Source organism: Podarcis erhardii (genome assembly GCF_964252035.2).
Source record: "Podarcis erhardii genome assembly, chromosome: 1".
NCBI lineage: Eukaryota > Metazoa > Chordata > Lepidosauria > Squamata > Lacertidae > Podarcis > Podarcis erhardii.
The window spans coordinates 78527723-78550706 of NC_138497.1; the positions used below are offsets into that span (position 1 = coordinate 78527723).

A 22984-nucleotide genomic window follows, 5' to 3' on the forward strand; every position below is an offset into this window, starting at 1 on the left:
TATAATAACAACAACAATTATTATTATTATTTATTATTTATACCCCACCCATTTGGCTGGATTTCCCCAGACACTCTGGGTGGCTTCCAACAGAATAAAACATCAAACATTAAAAACTTCCCTAAACAGGGCTGCCTTCATATGTCTTCTAAAAGTCAGAGAGTTGTTTATTTCCTTGACATATTATGGGAGGGCATTCCACAGGGCGGGCATCACCACCAAGAAGGGCCTCTGCCTGATTCCCTGTAACTTCACATCGTACAGTGCAGGAACCGCCAGAAGGCCCTCGGAGCTGGACCACAGAGTCCTGGTAGAACAATGGGGGTGGAGACGCTCCTTCAGGTATACTGGACCGAGGCCGTTTAGGGCTTTAAAGGTCAGCACCAACACCTCAAATTGTGCTTGGAGACGTACTGGGAGCCAATGTACATCTTTCAGGACCGGTGTTATAGGGTCTCAACAGTTCCTAAATCCAAGGCTGTCACTTCAGGCTATGCCCAGTCACTTTAGGATACAGCATTTACTTTTTTCAATTTTTCTGTTTTGCATGTGGGGCTTATTGTTGCTTCTTTTTGTGACTCTGCATAGTTGCTTTTAGTATGAGGTTCATTAGAAAAAAAACTCCACCCTGCAAGGTTCCCCCCCCCTTTTCTTCATACTTACTGATTCATTCTACTCCACCCTTCTCTTCATTAAGAGTTTTATGCAGAAGGCACTTCTTCTTTTTAAAAAGAAGTTCCCCCCCCCTTTAGCAAGTCCCCCCCCCTTTAGCTCTTCCGATGCCCTCCTGGCAGCACAGCAGCTTGGCACCTTTGGGCAGGCGCCTTGCCTGGGTACCGCGGGGTGTGATTTCACAGTCTTGCTTCAGTTAGCAGCAGAAAATAGCTTGGAAATATACTGCTCTTAAAAAAAAGGATTAAACGTGAATATGAATAACTTACAAATGAAATGATGTTCTCTGTGTAGGTTTGGTAAACATTTTGAGAATCAAGATAAGGCTGTTTCTGCATGACTTGAGCCAACAACCAGTACAAATGGAAGGAACTTTCATATGGATCTGGTATAGATTGCAAAGTAATATAAGGTTCAAGAGGCATGATTTACAGTGTGTCTGCAGTGTTAAAACAATGCTGTGTAATGGTTTACTCAAATTATTATTGGGGTTAGTTCAACAAGTTGGCATGCCTACTTGACCAGTTTTTCAACAATCTGACGACTTAATAAATTTAGCCTGATTTAAAAGAAATCTAATCCAGGGGCGGACTTTGGTAATTTTTGGTAATAAGATGCCCTTAGCAAGGCCAAAATTTGGCGCCCCCAAACAGATCTTCTCAATTTTGCACTGCCTCGGCTCAGCACCCTTGGGGGGGGGGGAACTGCCCACAGTACCCTAAATCTGGTGCTGTCCCATCAGATCAATCTTCTGTGAATGTGAGAGGTATGGTCCATTCATGAGAGCATGTAGAAGGGGAACAGACATCACTGCAAGTTTCCACTTGCCAGTGTGTCAAGAAGTAATAATGGTGTAGAGCAGGGGTAAGCAACCTAAGGCCCAATCACCTTCTAAATCGGGCCCGTGGATGGTCCAGGAATCAGTGTGTTTTTACATGAGTAGAATGTGTCCTTTTATTTAAACAGCACCTCTGGGTTATTTGTGGGGCATAGGAATTCGTTCATTTATTTATTTTTTCAAAATATAGTCTGGCCCACCACATGGTCTGAGGATGGTGGACCGGCCCATGGCTGAAAAAGGTTGCTGACCCCTGGCGTAGAGCATGTGAAAGAGTACCTCTACCTTGTTTGAAATAAGAGCAGAAGCTCCATGTCTCCGGAGAAGGAATCCAAGGATGCCCTTTCTTAGGCAGATAATGTGGTTTTCCTGGGATGTTTGAACCTTGGCATCTTCCTTTGTACGTCATAGACCCTGGAAGACTGCTCTTTACTGTTTTAAAATTTGGATGTGGAAGAGAAAATATTTTATACTCTTCTTTGGATGTTTTTAGATTATGCCTCTTTGTTTTTTGGTCCTTTTCTCAAAATGAGGATGCCTAATCTACTTTGCATGATTCTCCTGATGATGACAGAGATTGTAAGTGCTCTTATTGAATATAAAAAGCTTATAGCGATGATGAGAAACTATAATCCTGGTATTTCTGTCTCTTTCTAGATAACCATTTGCTCAGAAATACGTGACTGAACGCCAGAGAATTTGAAAGACTTCTGGAAGAACAAATCTAGTTTCCACAAGATCAAATCTGTATTAAATGGCTGATAAACAGATCAGGTAAAAGCATTTCTTCTCTCAACTGTTGTCTCTGCTTCTGGTTCCTTTTGTCCTTCCACATTTGCTTTTCTTCATTCGTAAGGTCCACAACACATCCCAAAGTACTCTCGTCTTTCTCTACCCCTTTGCCTTTCTTCATTATTGCCCCTGATGGTCTTGTGGTTGGAACAGAATAGGAGGAACAGCACATGGAGCAGATTCAAACATTCAGGCTGCAATGCTGTGCCCACTTAGCTGAGAGTATGCCCCGTATTCCATGGGACAGGAATACTTTTGATACAAGGACCCACATGCTTGAAATCATATCTGCATAGGTGATTCATAAGCTTTAGACATCCTGCATGTTTGGGAGACAGGCCCAGTTGTTAGTTTTTGAGGTGGATAGATACACTGGGATGCAAAGAGTTGGGTTGTTGTTTCTGTCTGCATCAGGTCTTTTCTGTTCCCCTTCTTTTGGCAGCCACTTGCACTCTACAAAAAGCTAGTTATCAGGACACTCCATGCAGCAGCATACAATGTGAGTGGATTCAGCCGGGGAAAATTAGTAAACAATCAAACTCACACTCATAATGCACTGTGGAATTACTGTCCATGAGTATATGGGCCTGTTTGTCCTTAGAACTAGATCCATGTTAATTTAATCATAACTTGATTTAACTCCCATTGAAATCAGTGGGAGCGAATTTCAACTTAAGTCACTCTGGAACTAACCCTATAATTCTGACGTTTAAAATAGAAGTAAGATAAATAAGTTTTGTATGATACTGGCAATATTATTAATTTATTTTAGAGGCACAGGAATGCACCTTTGAAATACCAATAATAAAAAATTGGGGCATGCAAACATCTTTTAATTAATGTACATATTTATCTGGGAAATAGAAAGTCTAGAGGAGTGAAAACAGGCCATATGCAGCCTCCAGCCAGATTTTATCCAACACTTCAGGTACCTTCCCAACTATCAGCAGGGAGGGAAAAGGACTTTGATGTTGTGCAAGGTTGTGCAATTTCAACTCTTTCCTCTGTGAGAAGATCAAATCAGGGAGCAAAATGTCTCATCGGAATTCTGCTTCTTACAAATATAGTATGCATGCAATTTAAGGCTGCAAAGTTTGAGGCTATAAAGTAAGACTGTGCAATGATCTTACTTTAATTCTTCTGCTGGGTTTACTGAGCTCTTTTTGCCTTTTGCACAGTCAGGACAGGCAAATGATATTGCAGAGTTGTTGTTTTTTGCTGCAAACGTTGCGGGGTGGGGGGAAGTATGAGGAAAATGGAAGGTGAAAAGTTGAGTGGGGTTACTAAGAAATATATTGCCTGTTTTCATGGGAAATAGCTTTGTGAGCTTGCCTATATATTACTGGAAGGTGATCCATGACAGCTTTCCACTGGGTGAATATTTACCAATCCTGGGTTAAAGCAATGGGTGATGTTGCAGAAATTATATTAAACTGAGGCATAATATCTTATAGTAATGGCATGTTTTTCTAGGGGTTAAAGTTAGTGCTATAGAAAAGCTTAATAGGTGTTATGTGCTAGGGAGAGTCTTACCCCACCAATAGTCTGACTGAAGCATTTTGCACCAGCTGGAGCCCCCAGACCAGGCCCAAGGGTAGTCCCATGTACTGCACATTGCAGTAATCTTTTTATTTTATTTTATTTTTTTTAAAATAATTTTTATTGGGTTTTTACATTTTATAACAACAAACACACACACAAAGACAAGAACACACAAACACACAAATACAATTACATACCCTAATTTTCTTTACCCACTTTCATTGACTTCCCCCCACCCCCTCCTCTTACATCCCAGTTCCAAAATTAATTCAGCAAGTTCTTACCTAACCTCTTAAAGATATTCATATTGTTTTTAAAAATTAAATTCTTTTTGTTTATCTATATTCAACTTATCCAATTCTCTTATAATCATTAATTTCTTTTTTTTAAGGTCGATCTAACTTCCCCTCCACAAATTTTCCCTTTATTATATTAATTATAGGTCACATTGACCAAGTAAAACAAAACAAAACATTTTATAGTTCTATTCTCTCCCCCCCCCCGCCCCGGTTTCTGTCCCTTCCCAGACAAATGTCTAAAAAAAACAAACAAAAAATAGTTCTTAGCCCGGATTCCTCACGTCCGAGGCGTCTGATTCTCTGTCAGTCCCTCTCTGCCAACTATGTTGGTAGTTCTCTTTGTTGGTCCTAAGACCCCGAAGGAGTTCAGTCAGAGTCACATCATATTTTCTTTCATCCAGAATGTTAAAGAGTATTTGCTGCGAAAGACCATCTAGTTTTCCATACTCAAGAGGAAAGTCCCAATCATGTTGCTTTATTCTTTTTAGTTTTAATATTCCAAGTACTCCAGGGACTTCTCTCTTCTTCTTTCTCATCTTTCGCAGGTTTGTAATCCAAAGGTCTTCTTGCTCATACTCTAACAATGCAGATTCCTGGTTGATATTTTCCACTTGTAGTGTCTGAACTCCTTCTTTCTTCTCTGTCAATTCCAAAGGCATCTCTTCCTGCTCAGCTGCAGAGTTTTTATCATGCGTCTCCTTTGTGCATTCAGCAGAGTTGTTTGTTTCAGAATTCAAGGTCATAAAAACTTTACTCAAAGCCATACTCTGCTCCTGCAGGATTCCCACGAGAAAGAACATTTTTTCTATCTCCGCCAGTAATTTTCCCTCTGCAGCCATTATAATGTCACTAATTCCCCCTAGGGGGCTTTCAGTTATTTAGTAGTCCTTTTCCAATAATCTGTTACTTTGTTATTATCAATACTTTGTTTCCAATCGCCTCAGTCCAAATGTATCAACTTTAATTCCAAGAGTTGTTAAATAACAAAATTCTTTACTTTGTCCGCCCGTTTGACAGCTTCTTTGACAGCTGTCAAACTCCTTTCACTTCTTCCTCCGGCACCCAAATAGGACACTCCCGGGTTTTTGGGGGGGATTACACACAAAGTTCCAAAATTCCCTTTCTCTCCAGCACAAAATCTTCTTCTATCAAATTTGTGAAAAACTTTTAAATCATCAAAACAGTATTCATTCCGCCTTAATTCTCCGTTCCTTGCTTTAAATCGTCTATAAGTAGAGGGGGTGCGGACTTCCCTTTAACACATCCCCCGATCGTGCCGAATTCACAGGATAAAATTTTTAAAGTCCAAATTCCACTACTCACGGGTCCTTTGTTATCCAGTCCAAATTTTGGGAAGAAAGTCAGCGCTCTCCGGCCATGGCTTGCGGCTTCACTCCACTGAGATAGCGGTCTACTCTCAGCACCACGCCACTCTCCGTACCCTCTCCGCAGCCTTTAAAAAGGCTCTTCGTGGGTCGGGGAGGGCGCTTAAGGTGCCCACCGAGTCACCAAGTCCGCAGGCTTCCGCGCCTGCGGTTTCTGAGGGTCCCCGTGTCGCCGGCACGGCAAGACCCGTCCTCAGTAGAGCCGATTCCCTCCGGAGCTCGGAGGGAATCCGCCATTAGCCGTTCGCGCTAACCCGGAAGTCTCCTGCACATTGCAGTAATCAAGTCTAGAGGTTACCAATGCCTGAATCTTCTGTGGCCAGACCATCCTTGTCCAATAATGGTCATAGAAAATGTAACAGCCATAACTGGTAAAAGGTTTTCCTTTCAAATGGGGCTACCTGACCCTCCAGCAACCAATTTGGATCCAGGAACAAGTTAACAATTCCTAATATGCTATACAAGCAATAAGTTATCTCCTCTTTGGTAGCCAACACACAAAATTCTGGGTACTACTACTACTACTACTAATAAAAATAATAATTGAATTTATATACAACCCTATACCAGGGGGTATAAGAGCAGTTCACAGAATAAAATCAAGATATAAAACCACAAAATACATAATAAAAACACAATAGCCCCCCCCCAAACCACATTTTAAAAGGGCATAGGATGTAAATCAGATCAACCAAAGGCCTAGTTAAAAAGGAATGTCTTTGCCTGATGCCTAAAGATGTATAATGAAGGCACCATGCAAACTTCCTTGGGGAGGGCATTCCACAGACAGGGAGCCACTACAGAGAAGACCTGTTCTCATGTTGCTACCCTCTGGACCTCTCAAGGAGAAGGCACACGAAGGAGGGCCTCAGAAGATGATCTGAAGGTCTGGGTAGGTTCATATGGAAAGAGGCGGTCCTTGAGGTATTGTGGTCCTGAGTCATTTAAGGTACCATATATCAAACTAAAAACTTGGTCCTCAGCATATCTCTATTATTTATGTCACCATTGTTGTCTTAATAAACCAGAGTATTTTATATTTTGTGGGTTTACAGTTGACCAGCAGGCAATGAACTACAAGATGTTAGGGCATAAACCAGAGGTGGGGAACCTCTGTCGGGCCAAGGTTGGCTCACTGCCAACCTTGGCCCGACAGGCGCTCCAAGTTGGCATGTGAGGTCATTCCCCGCAAACCACAGCTGCCTGTCACTCACTGGGTGATGTTAGCTGATGGGTTTAGTCCTGCTGGATGCTTGTTCCCTTTGGGGAAGCATGCTGGGGAAGCAGACTACTCCCCCCCAACCCCATGGTTCAACTTTGTCAGGTGGGTTACTCTGCCCACTGGGGGATGGGAGATGATGATAATCTGGCCCACTAGGACGAAAAGGTTGCCAACCCCTGGCATACGCTGTAATTATGTAGCTAATTTGTTGTTTTGTACCGGCGCTGTGGGTTAAACCACAGAGCCTAGGACTTGCCGATCTGAAGGTCGACAGTTCGAATCCCCGTGACGGGGTGAGCTCCCGTTGCTCGGTCCCTGCTCCTGCCAACCTAGCAGTTCGAAAGCACGTCAAAGTGCAAGTAGATAAATAGGTACTGCTCCAGCGGGAAGGTAAACAGTGTTTCCGTGCGCTGCTCTGGTTCGCCAGAAGCGGCTCAGTCATGCTGGCCACCGGCTCCCTCGGCCAATAAAGCGCCGCAACCCCAGAGTCGGTCACGACTGGACCTAATGGCAGGGGTCCCTTTACCTTTACCCTACCGTCACAGCAATCTGTGACTTTAGAATGGAATCAAGCAAGTGTTCTTGCAGTGTCTGTTTAACAGACAACAGAGCTGTTTAACAGACACAGAACATATCACAGCAAATGGCACGTAATGCTCAGGTGAGTTGTCAACGCCCAACTTTGATACTTCTGCTTAATGGCTGGCTCTTCTGAATCAACCATTTTGGGTGTGCTGCCAGACCTTTCCTGAAAAGCGAGTCTCCCTCTGAGAATCTGAGCAGCTTTTCTACTTGCTGTTGCCCTTTGAGAAAATGCTTTCTGATCCTTTGGCTCTGCTTACGTCCAGCCATTGTCTATTTCACGAGTGATTTTCCAATTTCATTGTTACCTAAGAGCAGCTTTTGTAGAGAGAGCCTTAGCTAGACAATGAGTGTTGTCTTCTGACAAAGAGTTGGGGATTTTGTTATTTTAATGGTTTCAGGGAAAAGAGATCCTCTTACTGGCACATCTTATAATTGAGACAACAGGTTTTAATGTGTGTGGTTTTTTAAAAATGCAGGATAGGACGACACAGAGAACTACTAGCTGTGTGACAACAAACTCCCTTGGTTGCCCCCTGGGATTACTTTTTTTGAGTGAAAGACAAGGGAAGCGCAACCCTTTTGATTCTCTGACCTGGACTCCTTAAAGGCTTTTGGTGCCATCACAAATGGTGTCCTTCTTGATATTGATTGTCTAGGGTAGGTTTGAGAGGCACTGCCCAGCAGTGGTTCTACTCATTTTTGGATAGCCATTTCCGGAAAGTAGGGCTGGGATAATACTCTTCACCCCTTAGTGCTTTGTGAGTCCACAGGGTTTCCATGCTGTTTAACATCTACATGAAGCTGCTGGGAGAGGTTATCCTGAGATTTGGTCTGATTTGTCACCCATAAGGAGATGGCACCCAGCTTTCTCTCTCACTTTCGTTGGACTTAGCTGAGGTTGTCACAACCCTGAACCAGTATTTGGGAGTGATTATGGGCTGGGTGAGGGTGAATAAACCAAGACTCAGTTCAAACAAGAATGCTGATAGTGGTTCATTCACCCAGGTGATTATTTTCAGCCTATTTTACATGGGATTCCATCCCCCATAAAGGACCACAGTTTGCAATCTGGGGTGCTTATTGATCCAGCGCTATGTTCCTCAAAGCGCTGTTATCAGCTTCAGCTAATTCACCAGCTGCAACCTTGTTTGGGTGGAGATAGTGTGGCTACAATTACCCATGTTCTGGTAACCTTCCATTTTAGACTATTGCAATGCATTGTATATAGACCACCCAATAAAAAAAGTCTGCAAATACAGTTGTTCCAGAATAGGGCACAATACTATTAGCTGTGTCTGCCTAGTTCTAGGGCCAATTTAAAGGTCTGATTTTAATCCATAGAGCCTAAACCATTTGGGACCAGATTGAAAGAAATGTCCTCTGCCATATGCATGTGGTGGAACTTTAAGACCCTCTTCAAAGACTTTGATTCAGGTGGCCCTGCCCAATGAAGGATTGCAGATAACCAACTGGTGGGGGGGGTTCCTTTCAATAGTGGCACTCACTTATGCAATAGCCTTCCCATGAAAGCTAGCCTTGCACCCTCTTTGTCAGGCATCCGCAAACTCGGCCCTCCAGATGTTTTGGGAGTACAATTCCTATCATCCCTGACCACTGGTCCTGTTAGCTAGGGATGATGGGAGTTGTAGTCCCAAAACATCTGGGGGGCTGAGTTTGGGGATGCCTGCTCTTTGTGGTCTTTTTGGTGCCAGACAAAGACTTTTCTGTTCATCCATGTGTTCTATGCAACTTCTGTAGTCTGGCCCTTTCAGATTTTCTAGTGTTTCTGATTTTGAGAGTATAGTGGGCTTTGTTTTCGTGGTTTATTTTGTATGTAGGTAAGTGTCTGGATTTATATTAGTCCAGCTGCCTGGCTGTACACAACTGATAATATTTAGACTGCATAACACGCACCAGGGAGTGTGGGTTGGAGAGTGAGAATACTGATTTAAACCTGTTTGCTGTAAGAGATTCTTTGTCAACTTGCAGAATTGTGCTGCAGAATACAATGGGGTTGTTATTCTAAACTTTACTCTGGGATGTTTTTCATAATCTGCTGAATTTCCAAGGTGGCTCAGTGTTAATTTACTATAGTTTCAGATTTAGAGGAAGGGAAGGCTCCATGATTTTCATTGTTTATAAATCATGAAATGCAAACTCGGAATAATCAGCTCTGGATAACTATTTTTTTAAAGGCTATTATGTCTCTCTTTCTGTCCCATTTCTGGCCTATTTGAAAGCCCTCAGAGTTCTTTTGTCAGTTGACCAAAGTGGAGCTCACTTCTCAACCCTCCCCCCTTCTTATAAACCTTCTGATATAGGCTCAGTGCCAGGCATTATAGGCCCTAATATATGACTGGGCACAAAGATATAAAGTTTTTTTGGGGAGGGGTCTTTTAAACTTAACTTCATTTGAGAGGTGGGTTTCCTGCTCTTAGGCTTCTTTATTCTGAAATCAGCAAATTTCAGCAAAGTTCTACAATACTGCTTTTGTGCAACTAGTGAGTCATTACTATACTATGGACGCTACTACTACTACTACTATTTCTTTTTCTTTTTTTCTGCAACTGTTGCAATCATAAAAGAATTATGTGAATCTCAGGCTTTCCATGAAAAAAATTTCTGATGTCCTGTGACCATGAGATTATGTAGATTTTTCTATGGCAATTGTACACATGCTTGCTTGACAGCAGCACCCATTGATCTTGTATCTGAATAGTCACATTCCAAATAAGGAACTCTAGTCTGGCACGGAAAAACCTAAGCTGAGAGTCTTGTGATTCCTTAAGTACCATAACCTTTCATGAAGAGGAGTCTTCATAACTAACCCATCTGATGAATGGGACTCTAATCCATGAAAGCTTCCACCACAACAAACCTGTTGGTCCCTAAGATGCAATGAGAGTTTTCTGAGGCCCTAGTACCTACGGGACTGCCTCTCCAGGTATGCCCTGCGGAGGACCTTAAGGTCCACAAATTACAACACTTTGAAGGTCCCAAGTCGCAAGGTGGTTAGAGTGGTCTCAACTAGGGCCAGGGCCTTTTCAGTACTGGCCCTGACTTGGTGGAACACTCTGTCACAAGAGACTAGGACCCTGCGGGACTTGACATCTTTCTGCAGGGCCTGCAAAACAGAGCTGTTCTGCCTGGCCTTTGGTTTGGACTCAGTCTGACCCTTATGTTTCCCTCCCATTATGGTTTTGATCTATGGGCTACTTTTAAAATGAGGCTGCATTTTAAATTGTATTTTAAATTGGCCCCCCCATTATGTTTTTATTGTAATTTTACTGGTGTTAGCTGCCCTGAGCCCCGCTCTGGCCAGGGAGGGCGGGGTATAATTTTTTTTTATTTCTTCTTCTTATTATTGCTCATTTATCTTGATTAAACATATGGCTGCTATAGTTATTTCACCTTTTGATGTCTTCTTGTGCCTCTCTATCACTTTTCCTCACAGTTTACCTGCCAAGCTGATCAATGGAGGGATAGCTGGGCTAATTGGGGTCACCTGTGTATTTCCTATTGACCTGGCAAAAACTCGCCTACAGAATCAGCAGAATGGCCAGAGAATGTACACAAGCATGTAAGTTTTTACAAACATGTAAGCATGTATCTGAAGAAGTGTGCATGCACACGAAAGCTCATACCAAGAACTAACTTAGTTGGTCTTTAAGGTGCTACTGGAAGGAATTTTTTTATTTTGTTTTAAGCATGTAAGTACTTGAGTTACAAAGTGAAAGAAATTGTGTAGTAGTTATTCATCAATCATTTCTTTTTTGAACAATCAATTTGCACAGTAAAGCTGCTTTGCAGTACTGTACTTATTTTTTTCTTATTTGAACAAGAGTTTTACATTTGGGTCTTGCACTAGTTGTTTAGTAGTTGTTTAGAACAGAGAATTTCTTTCTCCTATACTACTATCAAATGTGCAACAGTCCTTCTCCTGTCACCCACCCTGTCATCTCTTATTATAGAACATAATATATATATTTTTAAGTTTCAGTTTTAAAAATTGAAACGATTCATGATTAACTTCTTGGTTATCATTTGTACAGGGTATTAACTTTAATAATTAAGCCATCAAAAATCCAATATAAGCCCCTACATACTCAACATTCCTAATGGATTACAGCTGCAATCCTATGTGCACTTACCTTTGAGTAAGTACCATTGAACTCAGCGAATGCTTTTGAGTGGACAAGAATAGCATTGCACTCCATGCCCCCCGTTCATCTGTAGGCTTTAGCATGGGGACAAGCAAAAAGCGTTAGGTACATGATTCCAAAGAAATCTGTAGATCAGGAAAGCAGTTTTGCTTCTGGCATTGCCTTTTAATTAGCTAAGGATAACTCCTGGGGGTTATTCTGATATGTCTTATGAAAGGCAGTGCATCCTTCAGAGAGAGGTGCTGTTGCTTTTTGCTGCACCTGGTCTTGTATCAGTTTTTACAAAGACTTCCATTTTTCCACCAGCATAAAACTGGAAAAAAAATGTTCCATCTCTTTTCTGCCTTTCTAGTGAAGCCTGCTGAGGTGTATGAATTGCCTGCTCTTCTCACCTGCAGCCAGATGACTAACACAGGACAAAGAGCAGCTAGCTGAGCAATGTGGCCAGACTTAAAACACTATTTGTAATGACTTATGTTGTATTAAGGGACTGAAACTATGTTTTAAATCAGTGACTTTCCTTGCCCTCCATCTTTTCAATAGGTCTGACTGCCTTATCAAGACAATCCGTTCCGAAGGGTATTTTGGCATGTACAGAGGTCAGTGTTAAGCTGCATTATTATGAATGATTTATCACAGTAGGAAGCCTTGTTGGAGAAGGAGGAAAAGATTCTATTCCTGGATTTCGGTTGCCAACATTTAGTCCTGGCGTTCTGTGCCTTTAGGATCTGCATGGTAATTTGAAATTCAACAGGCAAAGCTTTTCTCAGACCTAGAGTGCTAATTTTTTGTGTAGGTTTGCCTATGGGGTGAGATATGGTGAATAAGAAGAGCAGAGTTTCTGCACCACCAATGTGGCATTGGCTAAGAGATTTGCCCGCATCATTTAGCAAAGTGCTTTCTTGTTTCTTTTTGTTTCTATCCTTCTTACTTTATGCAGATTTATTTGACATCAGCACACTGATTCAGTTAATTAATCAGTTAAAACAACTGAATCAACTAATGTAATTGGAGCAATGCAGTAAGGGACTATTCCATTGGAAAGAAATATGAAGCAGAAATGGACAGAAAAATGCAGAAGAACTGGAGGGTGCCACTTGATACCATCTTTTCCAGGATTCTTTTTCTGGAGATTTTTACCTTTAGCAAAATCTAGCTTAGTTCATCTTCACTGCAATGAGGGTAGAATTCTAGACACTGACTTGTGCTTATAGATGGTATTTTTTTACTTGAGTTGAAGAATTTTTGCGCACACTAATTTCGCATGCAATGTTTTGTGGCGTTTCCCAGTTTGCAATGAATATGGCTTCTTCCCTCACTCTTTTTTACTGCTGGAGTGTGTTGTTCTTCCAGACCACACCGTTAAGAGTTTGGGTTATGCCCTGAATAAAAAACACTTTTGTATCCAGTGCCAAATTCAACCAAATACTGGATGGATAAAAGGCAGTATCATCAGATGCAAATATTTCCCCAACAGGAGACTGCTTGAAAATAAACTTTATAGTGGGAAAGTATTTTGGTCTGTGTTTTCTTTGGTGCGCTCAAATTCTTGACTTCAGAATGGCTTTATAGGACAATCTGGCTTGGAATTTCTTTCCGTGGAAAAGGTTACTGCTACTTTTACTTCTTATTTTGATTCTGACTAAGTGTGTGGAAGGGATTCTTTTTATCAAGATGGAAACCACACACTGCAGTTTTTTAAGCGCCCAGGCTCCTGTACAAGGGGATCAGCAATTGTAGCAGTGGGTTCCAGAGGCTAATTCTTGGTTGCTACAGTTGCTGGTTCTTTCCTAGGTGGTCTCCTATGACTTTAGTGGCTGCATGAGAAGCTGAAACCCAGCAGGTAGAGCTCTTCCCACCACTGTATCTGCACACTGAGGAAAAACTTCATCTGTGCTGAATTTTTGCTAATCATGCAACTGTTTAAAAGCAGAAAGGCTCTCTTGGATAATAAAAAGTAGTCGGTGCTTGCAGAGGGGAGGAAGCATGTAACAAATTAGCCAATTTACCTTTCAGTTAATCTTACATGTCTTATCTATCTTGGCTTGCATATTTCTGTGTGTGGTCAGAGATCAAAGACACGTAGCTGGAGTTCAAACAGCTGTAAACCTTGGAAGTTTTTCATGTGATTAGGAGGGTGCAGTCACAACTGGAATCTCATTCATTTTCTTGTAGTATAGAATTGCAAGAGCGTGCAGATATTTATCTGTTTATATAAGAAGCATTCATGCAATAAACCATGGTTGTATCACCTTGGCAGTACAGTTCACTATTGACAGTTTACCTTTAATTAGTTGATTACGCAAGTCCAAGTTAAATGACCTTTGAAGTTTGTTTCTCCCAGTTGAATAGGATCTTACCAGATCTTGGTCAGGTTTCCCAGGAAAGGGGACTAGTTTTGGGCAATGGGGATGCCATGACTGACTGTTGAGGGCAAAGTGTTCTTGCTGCCAAGTTACAGGTGGGTGGTGGGCAGACAGACAGAGGTGCGTGGAGTGGGAGCTGCATTAGGATTGGCTGGTTGAGCAGTTGAGTGGAGAGCAGTTCCTAGAAAGGGAAGCAAATGGCTGTGTTTTGTGTCAGCTCTGACAAATGCATTGTAACCAGCAAGGCGTTGAAATTTTACTTAGTGCCAAGCTCATTGTTCATCATGTGCCCTCTCTGGACATGTGGGAAAATATAAATGTAGAAAACAGATAACTTTACTTTGAGTCAGGAAAGGGTGGGATTCCTTTGCAGCTCCTTAAATATCTCAGTAAAGTTTCTGGATGGCAGCTCCTATTATAGTTAGCCCTTGGACACTAAGGGCATGAAGCTTTCCTTCAGTTTGCTCTGTATTGGTTTCCTTTTGCGTTGTGAGTGTGCCAGGGCCAAACCTTTGCCAAATGGTCTCTGTAGCACGGAACTGGAGCAGCGAAGACCACCCAAGGCAGGCAGCCTTCTTACTAAGAATACCCTCAACGTCATCCCCGGGCTTCCACTGTAACAGGCAGACTATTCCTAGCTGCTGGATGGAACATAATGAGGCTTTATTTAACTTCAATACATAGTATATTTATACACTTTGTGGCTGTTCTATAACCTCTCCAATTGTGTCCTCCAGCAGCACGCAGTAGTACATTGATGCAGATCCCACTTGCGTCAAACATCAGCTCTGCTGAAGTTTATTTTCTCTTTAGCCTGATAAATGCAGATAGGTGCAAAAATATGCATAACCCTCAGTTTTGTTGACCACAATTGTGTGGATTAGGACATTGCCTATACACAACTGCATATATTTTTGGTAATATATTCTGATAACAAAAGTAGAAGCTTTGTTGCATTTGCAAATGTATGGCAGGGAATTAGATGACTGATGGAGACGGGAAGAAAAACCACACATTGTATCTGGTTTCTTTCTAATATTTTTTTTTTTTAATAATATTTATTAAAGTTTTTTAAACAATAAACAAAAAACATACATAATAACATAGTCTTTTCAAATTTCCACATTTCATTCTCCTCTTTGGACTTCCTCACATCTCTTATTCCTGCATTCTGAACTCACAAATTTTGCTAGCAAATTATTTACTTGTTTCCATTCATATAATTATCCAATATTAAATCTCAAATTTTAGAATTTAAATCACACTTTTGAGATCTTAGTTTAAAATATTGTTTATCCAAAATTTGTCTTTTCTTTCAATTACATTCAAATTTATATTCCTTATTACTAATTTGTTGGAGCCGTGTTATTACAAATCTTACATCTTTCTTAGCATTCATACAATTTACAATGTTTTTGTAGATAATCCTTAAATTTCTTCCAGTCCTCCTCCACCAGTTCCTCTCCCAGGTCTCGGATTCTGCCAGTCATCTCAGCCAGTTCCATATAATCCATCAGTTGCATCTGCCATTCTTCCAGCGTGGGCAAATCTTGAGTTTTCCAGCATTTAGCAATGAGTATCCTTGCTGCTGTTGTGGCATACATAAAAAAAGTTCGATCCTTCTTTTGCACACTCTGGCCGACAATGCCTAAAAGAAAGGCCTCTGGTTTCTTAGGGAAGGTATACTTAAATACCTTTTTCAGCTCATTGTATATCATTTCCCAGAAAGCCTTCACTCTAGGGCAAGTCCACCAGAGGTGAAAGAATGTTCCTTCAGCTTCTTTACACTTCCAACATTTATTGTCAGACAGATGGTATATCTTTGCGAGCTTGACTGGAGTCATGTACCACCTATATATCATTTTCATAATGTTTTCTTTCAAGGCGTTACATGCCGTGAACTTCATACCGGTGGTCCATAACTTTTCCCAGTCAGCAAACATAATGTCCTATGTCCTGTGCCCATTTTATCATAGCTGATTTAACCGTTTCATCCTGTGTATTCCATTTTAGCAGCAAGTTATACATTATCAAAAGTGTCTTAGAGCTGGGTTCTAACAATTCTGTTTCTAACTTTGATTTTTCCACCTGGAATCCTAATTTTTTATCTGACTTAAAAGCTTCTTTAATCTGAGCATAATGTAGCCACTCTCGCACTTTCCCCTTTAGTTTCTCCATACTCTGCAACCTCCAATTGTCTCCATCTTTTTCTATTATTTCCCAATATTTCGGCCATTTGGCCTCCATATTGAGTCTTTTCGGGGCCTTAGCCTCCATTGGTGATAACCACCTTGGGGTCTTGTTTTCCAATAAGTCCTTGTATTTTGACCAGACATTGAACACTGCTTTTCTGACAACATGATTCTTAAAAGCCTTGTGTATTTTAACCTTGTCATACCACAGATATGCATGCCAACCAAAAGCATTGTTAAATCCTTCCAAATCTAAAACATCAGTGTTTTCAAGAAGCAGCCAATCTTTCAACCAGCAGAAAGCTGCTGATTCATAGTAAAGCTTTAAGTCTGGCAGGGCAAAGCCCCCTCTTTCTTTAGCATCAGTTAGTATCTTAAACTTAATTCTGGGCTTTTTGCCCTGCCAGACAAATTTTGAGATATCTCTTTGCCACCTCCCAAAACACTCCATTTTATCCACAATCTGCAAGGTTTGAAACAAAAACAACATTTTTGGCAATACATTCATCTTAATAGCAGCAATGCGTCCTGACAAGGAAAGTTTCAGTCTTGACCAAACATCTAGATCCCTTTTAATTTCAGACCAACATTTTTCATAATTATCTTTAAATAAATTCATGTTCTTCGCTGTTATGTTTACCCCTAGGTATTTTACTTTTTAAACCACATTTAATTCTGTCTCTTTCTGAAACCTTTCTGATTCTGAAGAGGTCATATTCTTTTCCAAAACCTTGGTTTTTTGCTTGTTAAGTTTAAATCCCGCCACCCGACCAAACTCATAAATCAATTGCAGTACCCTTTTGGTGCTGGGCTCTGGCTCCTGTAAGGTCAGTACTAGGTCATCTGCAAATGCTTTAAGTTTATATTGTTTCACTCTGACCTGAATACCCTCCACCAACCGGTCTCCTCTGATCATATTTAAGAGCACTTCCAGGACCGATATAAATAACAAAGGGGAGATAGGACAACCTTGTCGTGTTCCTTTTTCAATATTAAACTCTTCCGTCACCACATTGTTCACTATCAGTTTTGCCTTCTGCTCCGAGTAAATTGCCTCTATCCCATTCTCAAACCCCCGCCCCACTCCCATTCCTTCCAAGTTTTTCTTCATAAACTTCCAAGAAATATTATCAAAGGCTTTCTCCGCATCTATAAATATCAAAACTGCTTTTGTGTTGATATTTGTCTGCAAGAGTTCCAAGATATCAAAAATGTTTCTTGTGTTTGCAAACAAATGTCTACCTGGGAGAAAGCCTGCTTGGTCCTTATGGATCACTTCATTTAAGACTTTTTTAAATCTGCTTGCTAAAATGTCTGCAAATATTTTGTAATCCACATTCAGGAGGGAGATGGGGCGGTAATTCTTGAGTTGTGTCTTTTCGGTTTCTAGTTTAGGTATCAATGTGATGAAGGCCTCTTTCCACAACTCTGGTGCCTTCTTCCCTTCCATAATTTCATTTCAAACCTCCATTAGTGGGTGCATCAAATAGTCTTTCAATATCTTATAATACTTGGAGGTGAGACCATCTGGTCCTGGAGATTTGCCCAATTGCATGTTCTGAATGGCTTCTTCAATCTCTTGTTGTGTTATTTTGTAATTCAGGATAGTTCTATTTCGCAGAGACAACCTTGGTAGACCATTCTTCTTTAAAAATTGTTCTATCTCCGATTCATCTTGCGGCCCTTGTGTATATAATTGCTTGAAGTATCTCTGGAAGCACTTTCTAATTTCCACTGGGTTCTGAATATTTCTTCCTTCAATTTCTAAATTTGTTACCGTGTTCAATTTTTGTCTCTTTTTCAGCTGCCATGCTAGCAGCTTTCCACATTTATTTGCTGATTCAAAGGATCTCTGTTTCATTAGCTTGATTTTCCATTCCACTTCCTGATTTATCAGTTTGGAATATTGCGCTTGATAAAGTTTAATTTCTCTTAGAATCTCCTTTGATTTCGGTTTAGATCTTAATTTCTTCTCACCTTCTTTAATTTTCTCCAAAATCTTATCTTTTTTCTCATTCTGTGCTTTTTTCCTTATAGTGTCCTGTTGTATCAGAAACCCCCTCATAACCGCCTTGCTTGCATCCCAGACAGTTCTTTTTTCCACCGTAGTGTTCAGGTTAATCTCAAAATAGTCCTTCAAAGCTTTTTGGGCCTTTTTAATAATCTCCTGATCTCTAAACAAGTTGTCATTCATCCTCCATCTGAAGGAGCCGGTTGGAGTTAGTGTCATATCCATCTTTACAGTGCTATGGTCGGAGCAGGTCTTTGGGCAGATTTCCACTTTTTTTTATCTTAGGTGCCAGGCCTCTAGTTGTCCAAATTTGGTCGATTCTTGTCCATGTCAATTGGGCTTCAGAAAAAAAAGTTCCCTCTCTTCCTAGGGGGTTCTTTGTTCTCCAAATATCGATCAAGTCCATGTTGTCAGTAAGTTCAAAGAATGTTTTAGGTAGTCTGCCTTCTTTTGTTACGTTTTGGCTGTGTGACTTATCCTTGTTAGTTGATACCACGCCGTTCCTATCTCCCATCATAATGATGTTGTCGTAGTTCAGATAGTCCAGTATTGTCTCATGCAGCTTCTTGTAGAATTCCGATTTTCCGTCATTTGGCGCATAAACTCCTAATATCAAAAACTTTTCTCCTTGGTTCTGAATCTCAATTGCCAGGATTCTTCCTAGTTCATCTTTGAATAGAAATTTTGGTGACAGGCTCTCTTTTGCATATATCACCACACCTCTTTTCTTGACTCGGTCTGAAGAAATAAATTCTTGGCCTAATCTTTTATTTATTAGCACTTTTCTATGAAGCCTAGTCACATGTGTTTCTTGTAAACAAATAATGTCCAATTGTTCTTTTTTCAAAATGTGAAATATCCTTCTCCTTTTTTCCGGGATGTTGGCGCCGTTTATGTTCCAACTCAAAAGTTGCAGAGACATCCTGAATAAATCTGTTATTGCTCTGGTGGTGGTATCTTTTTGTCCTGGTCTTCAGGCCCCAAAGGTGTAGGTATAGATGCAGAGGATGGTCCAGCCCCTGAGGGTTCTCCAATCCCTTTCTGAAGGTCCTCTCCGTAAATATTCAAGAATTTGTCTCTGTCTTCAGCTGTTTTTATTTTCACCTTCTTCCCTCTAAACGTAAACGATAGTCCTTGTGGAAATTCCCACCTAAAAATAATTGAGTTGCTCCTCAGCAACCTTGTTAGTTCAAGGTAGGTGGATCTAAGGTCCAGAAGTTGTCTAGGAATATCCTTGTAAATCTCTGCTCTTTTGTCCAAAATTTCAAGTGACTTTCCATAGTGTAGTCCTAATATCATATCTCTTTCCTCCTTGGATCTCAAAGTAATCAAACAGTCTCTGGGCTTGTCCTTCCTTGTCAATTTCCCAAGTCTAAAGGCCGTCACAATTTTAAAGTCCTCTTCTTCCTTCAAAGGCCACCACTTAGAAAATTCCTTTGTCAAAAAGTCAGTTAAATTTCCTTGTTCAGGTTCAAGTTCTGGCACGCACCTCAATCTTAGGTTGTTTTCCCGGGCCCGAAGTTCGATCATAGACAAGTAGGTCTGCTGTTCCCCGACCTGCTTGTGGAGTGGTCTTACCTCCTGCTCCAGTGCCTCAGTTTTCTGAATAGCTTCCTCTGCCAATTTCCGGTTTTCTGCAGTGGATTCAGTTAATTTGCCAATTGCTTGTGCATTTGATGCAACTTGCTCGGTTAATTTGTTGACAGAATCTCTGGTCTGATCAATCTTAGCCGTTTGTTCATCCACTTTTTTTATCTAGGCCTTCCAATTTTTCAACTATTTTGTCTAATACTGAAGCAGATCCCCCTGATGCCATTTCTTCTACCGGCAGCTGTTCAGCTCCCTCTAATTCGAAAACATTGGGGGCAGATGATCTTCGTGGCTGCGAAACTAAGGTCAAGGTTGCTTGCTTTTTTCCTCTAGCCGCTCTTGTTTGTCTCGCAGTGCCACTCATTCCAATTTTATCTGCAAGTCAAGGTCAAATTGAGTATATTCCCATGGGAATCCACAAGCCCATAAAGTAAACTTTTAGGAGGAAAAGAAACCAAAAGGAAAGTCAAGTGTAGTTGTAAATCCAAAGTCCTCTAGAGGGAGCCCACCTTTAAAATCGGGGATAAATCAAATTTATAAATCTCCTTGTTTAAATCTTTAAAGTTTTCCCCAGTTTTTGCACAGTCCAAACAGCCTTTAGTTTCCCAAAAGACCTTCAGTTTAGTTGTATTTAGCAGAGTTGGTCTCAAAAGTAACAGTGTCTCAGTAAGTGCAAAATGTAACAGTTCAGTATAACAGTTCCACTAAAGCTCAGTTAATAATACCTTCAGCAACAAAATATCAAAGTCTTGCAATCTGACAGCTCTATTGTCCAGGCAGTCCAACTACCAGGGATTCTTTATCAATTTGTAAATCCAACGGAACAGGTATCAAACAGTTTGTATTCCAAAATAAACTTTTAGCAAGTTAAGTCCTAAAGCAGCTTAAATGGATGTAGGATGTGAGAATTGCTTGCCTTTTAACGCCTCTTCAAAGGCTCCAAGCTTCAAAGTCTTTGCTTTATATCTTTAAGCAGTGGCAAGAGACGGACTTCCTGGTTTCGTCTCTCGTTTTTAGCCAAATTAACAAAAATTTAGCATCCCAATCTTTCTTTCCTTCTTACTCACGAGTTGTTGATTTCCAGCCGAATGGTTCCAGGAAAAGAGGACAGCGCTCACCGATAGCAGCTTCGCGGCTTCACTCCACAGAAAGAGCGATTGACTCACAGCACCGCACCCCCTTCCACGTTCCGAGACCTCTTACGAGGTCCCTTCTACGTTTCGGGGAGCGCTCCTGGTGCCCGCCGAGTCCCACGGCCACAGGCTTACGCTGCCTGTGGTTTTCCGATGTGGGTCTCCGCTGCGCCGTAGCGGACGACCCGTTTCTGTGGAGCTCCCTCCTCGCAGTTAGAGAAGGGCAGCCATTGCCGGACGCGCCGCCTCCGGAAGTCCTGTTTCTTTCTAATATTTAATGCTTCCATATGGCTGACTTTTTTTTTAAATAAACTGGTTGACTTGTAAAGCGCATTGATGATGAGCAAAAATTTCCCAGTGTTGATTCATTACCAATTAAAGCAACAAATTAAACAGTACTACTTTGCATGAGAAGGATGTATATAGAACAAGATTTTATAATAAAATATATTTTATGAGAAATGCTGAGGATTTTGTTAAATGGAAAGGAATACATGAAGCATTTTAGTAGAGCAACAAATCAACCAGGTAGTTGTTCTTGATGTGTAGTCAATCTATCAAAGGTTTATGGGGCCCTTAGTAAAACCTTGTAAAATGCTGGCTTTATGGTGACTGTCTGCTCTGCCTCCCAGTCATTTGCTGGCGTCTGAAGCCTGGCAGCCTTATTTATGAGCAATTCTACATTTCAGCCCTAGTAAATTAGGCAACGTCTAGCATCAACACCCCTGGCCTGTATGCCGAGGACTGCATCTTGGAGACTAAAAAATACTGGGAGTCAGTGGAGGTGTGCTTGTCTTTCACCAGTGATTTGCAGCCACATTGGGTTACTGAGGACAAGGATTATTATAGCTCCCCCCTTCCCCCATCAAGCAGCTTTGCTGAAAACATGAAAGATTTAGAAGAAAATCACAGATTGACCTTTTATCTGGAAATACATTTTTCCTGACTTTAATTCATTTGAGATACAAAAATATTGACCCAGAAGCTGTTTCATTAGTATTAGTATACAGTGCACCAGGTTTTTGTATGCTGAAAGGAGTTCACGTGGGAGAGTGACTAGAGCGAGATGAGTGCGCAACCCCAGAGTTGGTCATGACTGGACCTAATGGTCAGGGGTCCCTTTACCTTTACCTTTAGCAAGAAAGAATATGCCAGTCTTTGATAGCCATTACCTAGATGATAGGAATCAGTGCCAGCTCTACGCTCAACCACTCTCCTTGAATGAGCTCCCACTTCTGCTAATACCCATTCCCATGACCTTTCCCTTTGGGGCCCAGCCTGCCCAGCTGGCTAGAGGGGAGAGGCAAAGCAAGATGAGGCGGATGTTTCTCCTCCTTGCTCCCGCTAGCTTAGAGGGCCAGGTGAACAAGTGAAAACAGCAAAGAAGAGAAGAAACAGGACTCCAGTGGGTGGCAGTGGTTCCCTGTTGGGTGAGGGCTTCAGCAGCTGTTCTGACTCCTGACCCCAGGGGTGCCTTTAGCACCATGTCTAGTTTGGCCCTGAATCACAAGTGTAAGCAACCTTTAGAGGAAGAGATTGTTCAGGAGATGGCTCTTGCCCTAATCTACTGCAGATGGCCCTTCATCATGCAAAGTACTCTGTGAATTCTGCATAGTTGGGGAACAAGCAAACGAGAGGTCATCCTTCTCATGGGGGGAAAGCAGCGGCCGAAACTGGATTCCCTTTCCTAAGTGACCTCAGTGGTGTGGGTCACTCTTGTGTCACTAATGCTGCTTTCCTTTGTTATATAGAGCAGCACACAGTTTGTAATGCCTTCAGAGGGATTTGCTGTTTGTTGCTCCCGATAATAGAGTACACACATTCACCATGTGAACGTCACGTGCTGTTTACATACCAGAGGACAGAGTTGGGTGTGCGCCTACTCTGTTGAAACTGGAGAAAGGTGCTTTGGTATGGTCTGCCGCAAACTAGCTGCCAACCCCTGATGCTGACCCTGATAGGGATGCATAGATTGAACACACTTTTTGAACTGAGGCAAGTTTTAGTTCGCAACAAAGGAGCTTGAGGCCACAGTTAGGTCAGTCTATGCTGTTAATTAAGTAGAGATGATTATTCAGAGTTACCACAGGAAATACTTCTCTCTCTTTTTTGTGGTGCAAAATAAATACTTAGCAAAGTGTTTTGCATTCATGAACTCAGCAGTTTTTACAACAATTCTATAAAGTAGATGAGT

The 22984-nt window shown here is 41.4% G+C and overlaps 1 protein-coding gene across 3 annotated transcripts in view; it reads left to right on the forward strand.

Moving 5' to 3' along the window:
* The window catches only part of SLC25A22 (solute carrier family 25 member 22), a gene marked incomplete at its 5' end in the record, with an annotated part of 78097 nt that overhangs the window by 35005 nt on the left and 20108 nt on the right, over positions 1–22984 (forward strand). The window contains 3 exons of one of the 3 annotated variants that reach the window (XM_081880635.1): positions 2168–2284; positions 10790–10915; positions 12042–12097. In XM_081880635.1, coding sequence (XP_081736761.1) covers positions 2265–2284; positions 10790–10915; positions 12042–12097 — 202 coding nt within the window. Of the gene's footprint in view, positions 1–2167; positions 2285–7319; positions 7412–10724; positions 10916–12041; positions 12098–22984 lie in introns of those variants that run through there. The other 2 variants (XM_081880636.1, XM_081880634.1) reach the window with 2 other exon arrangements.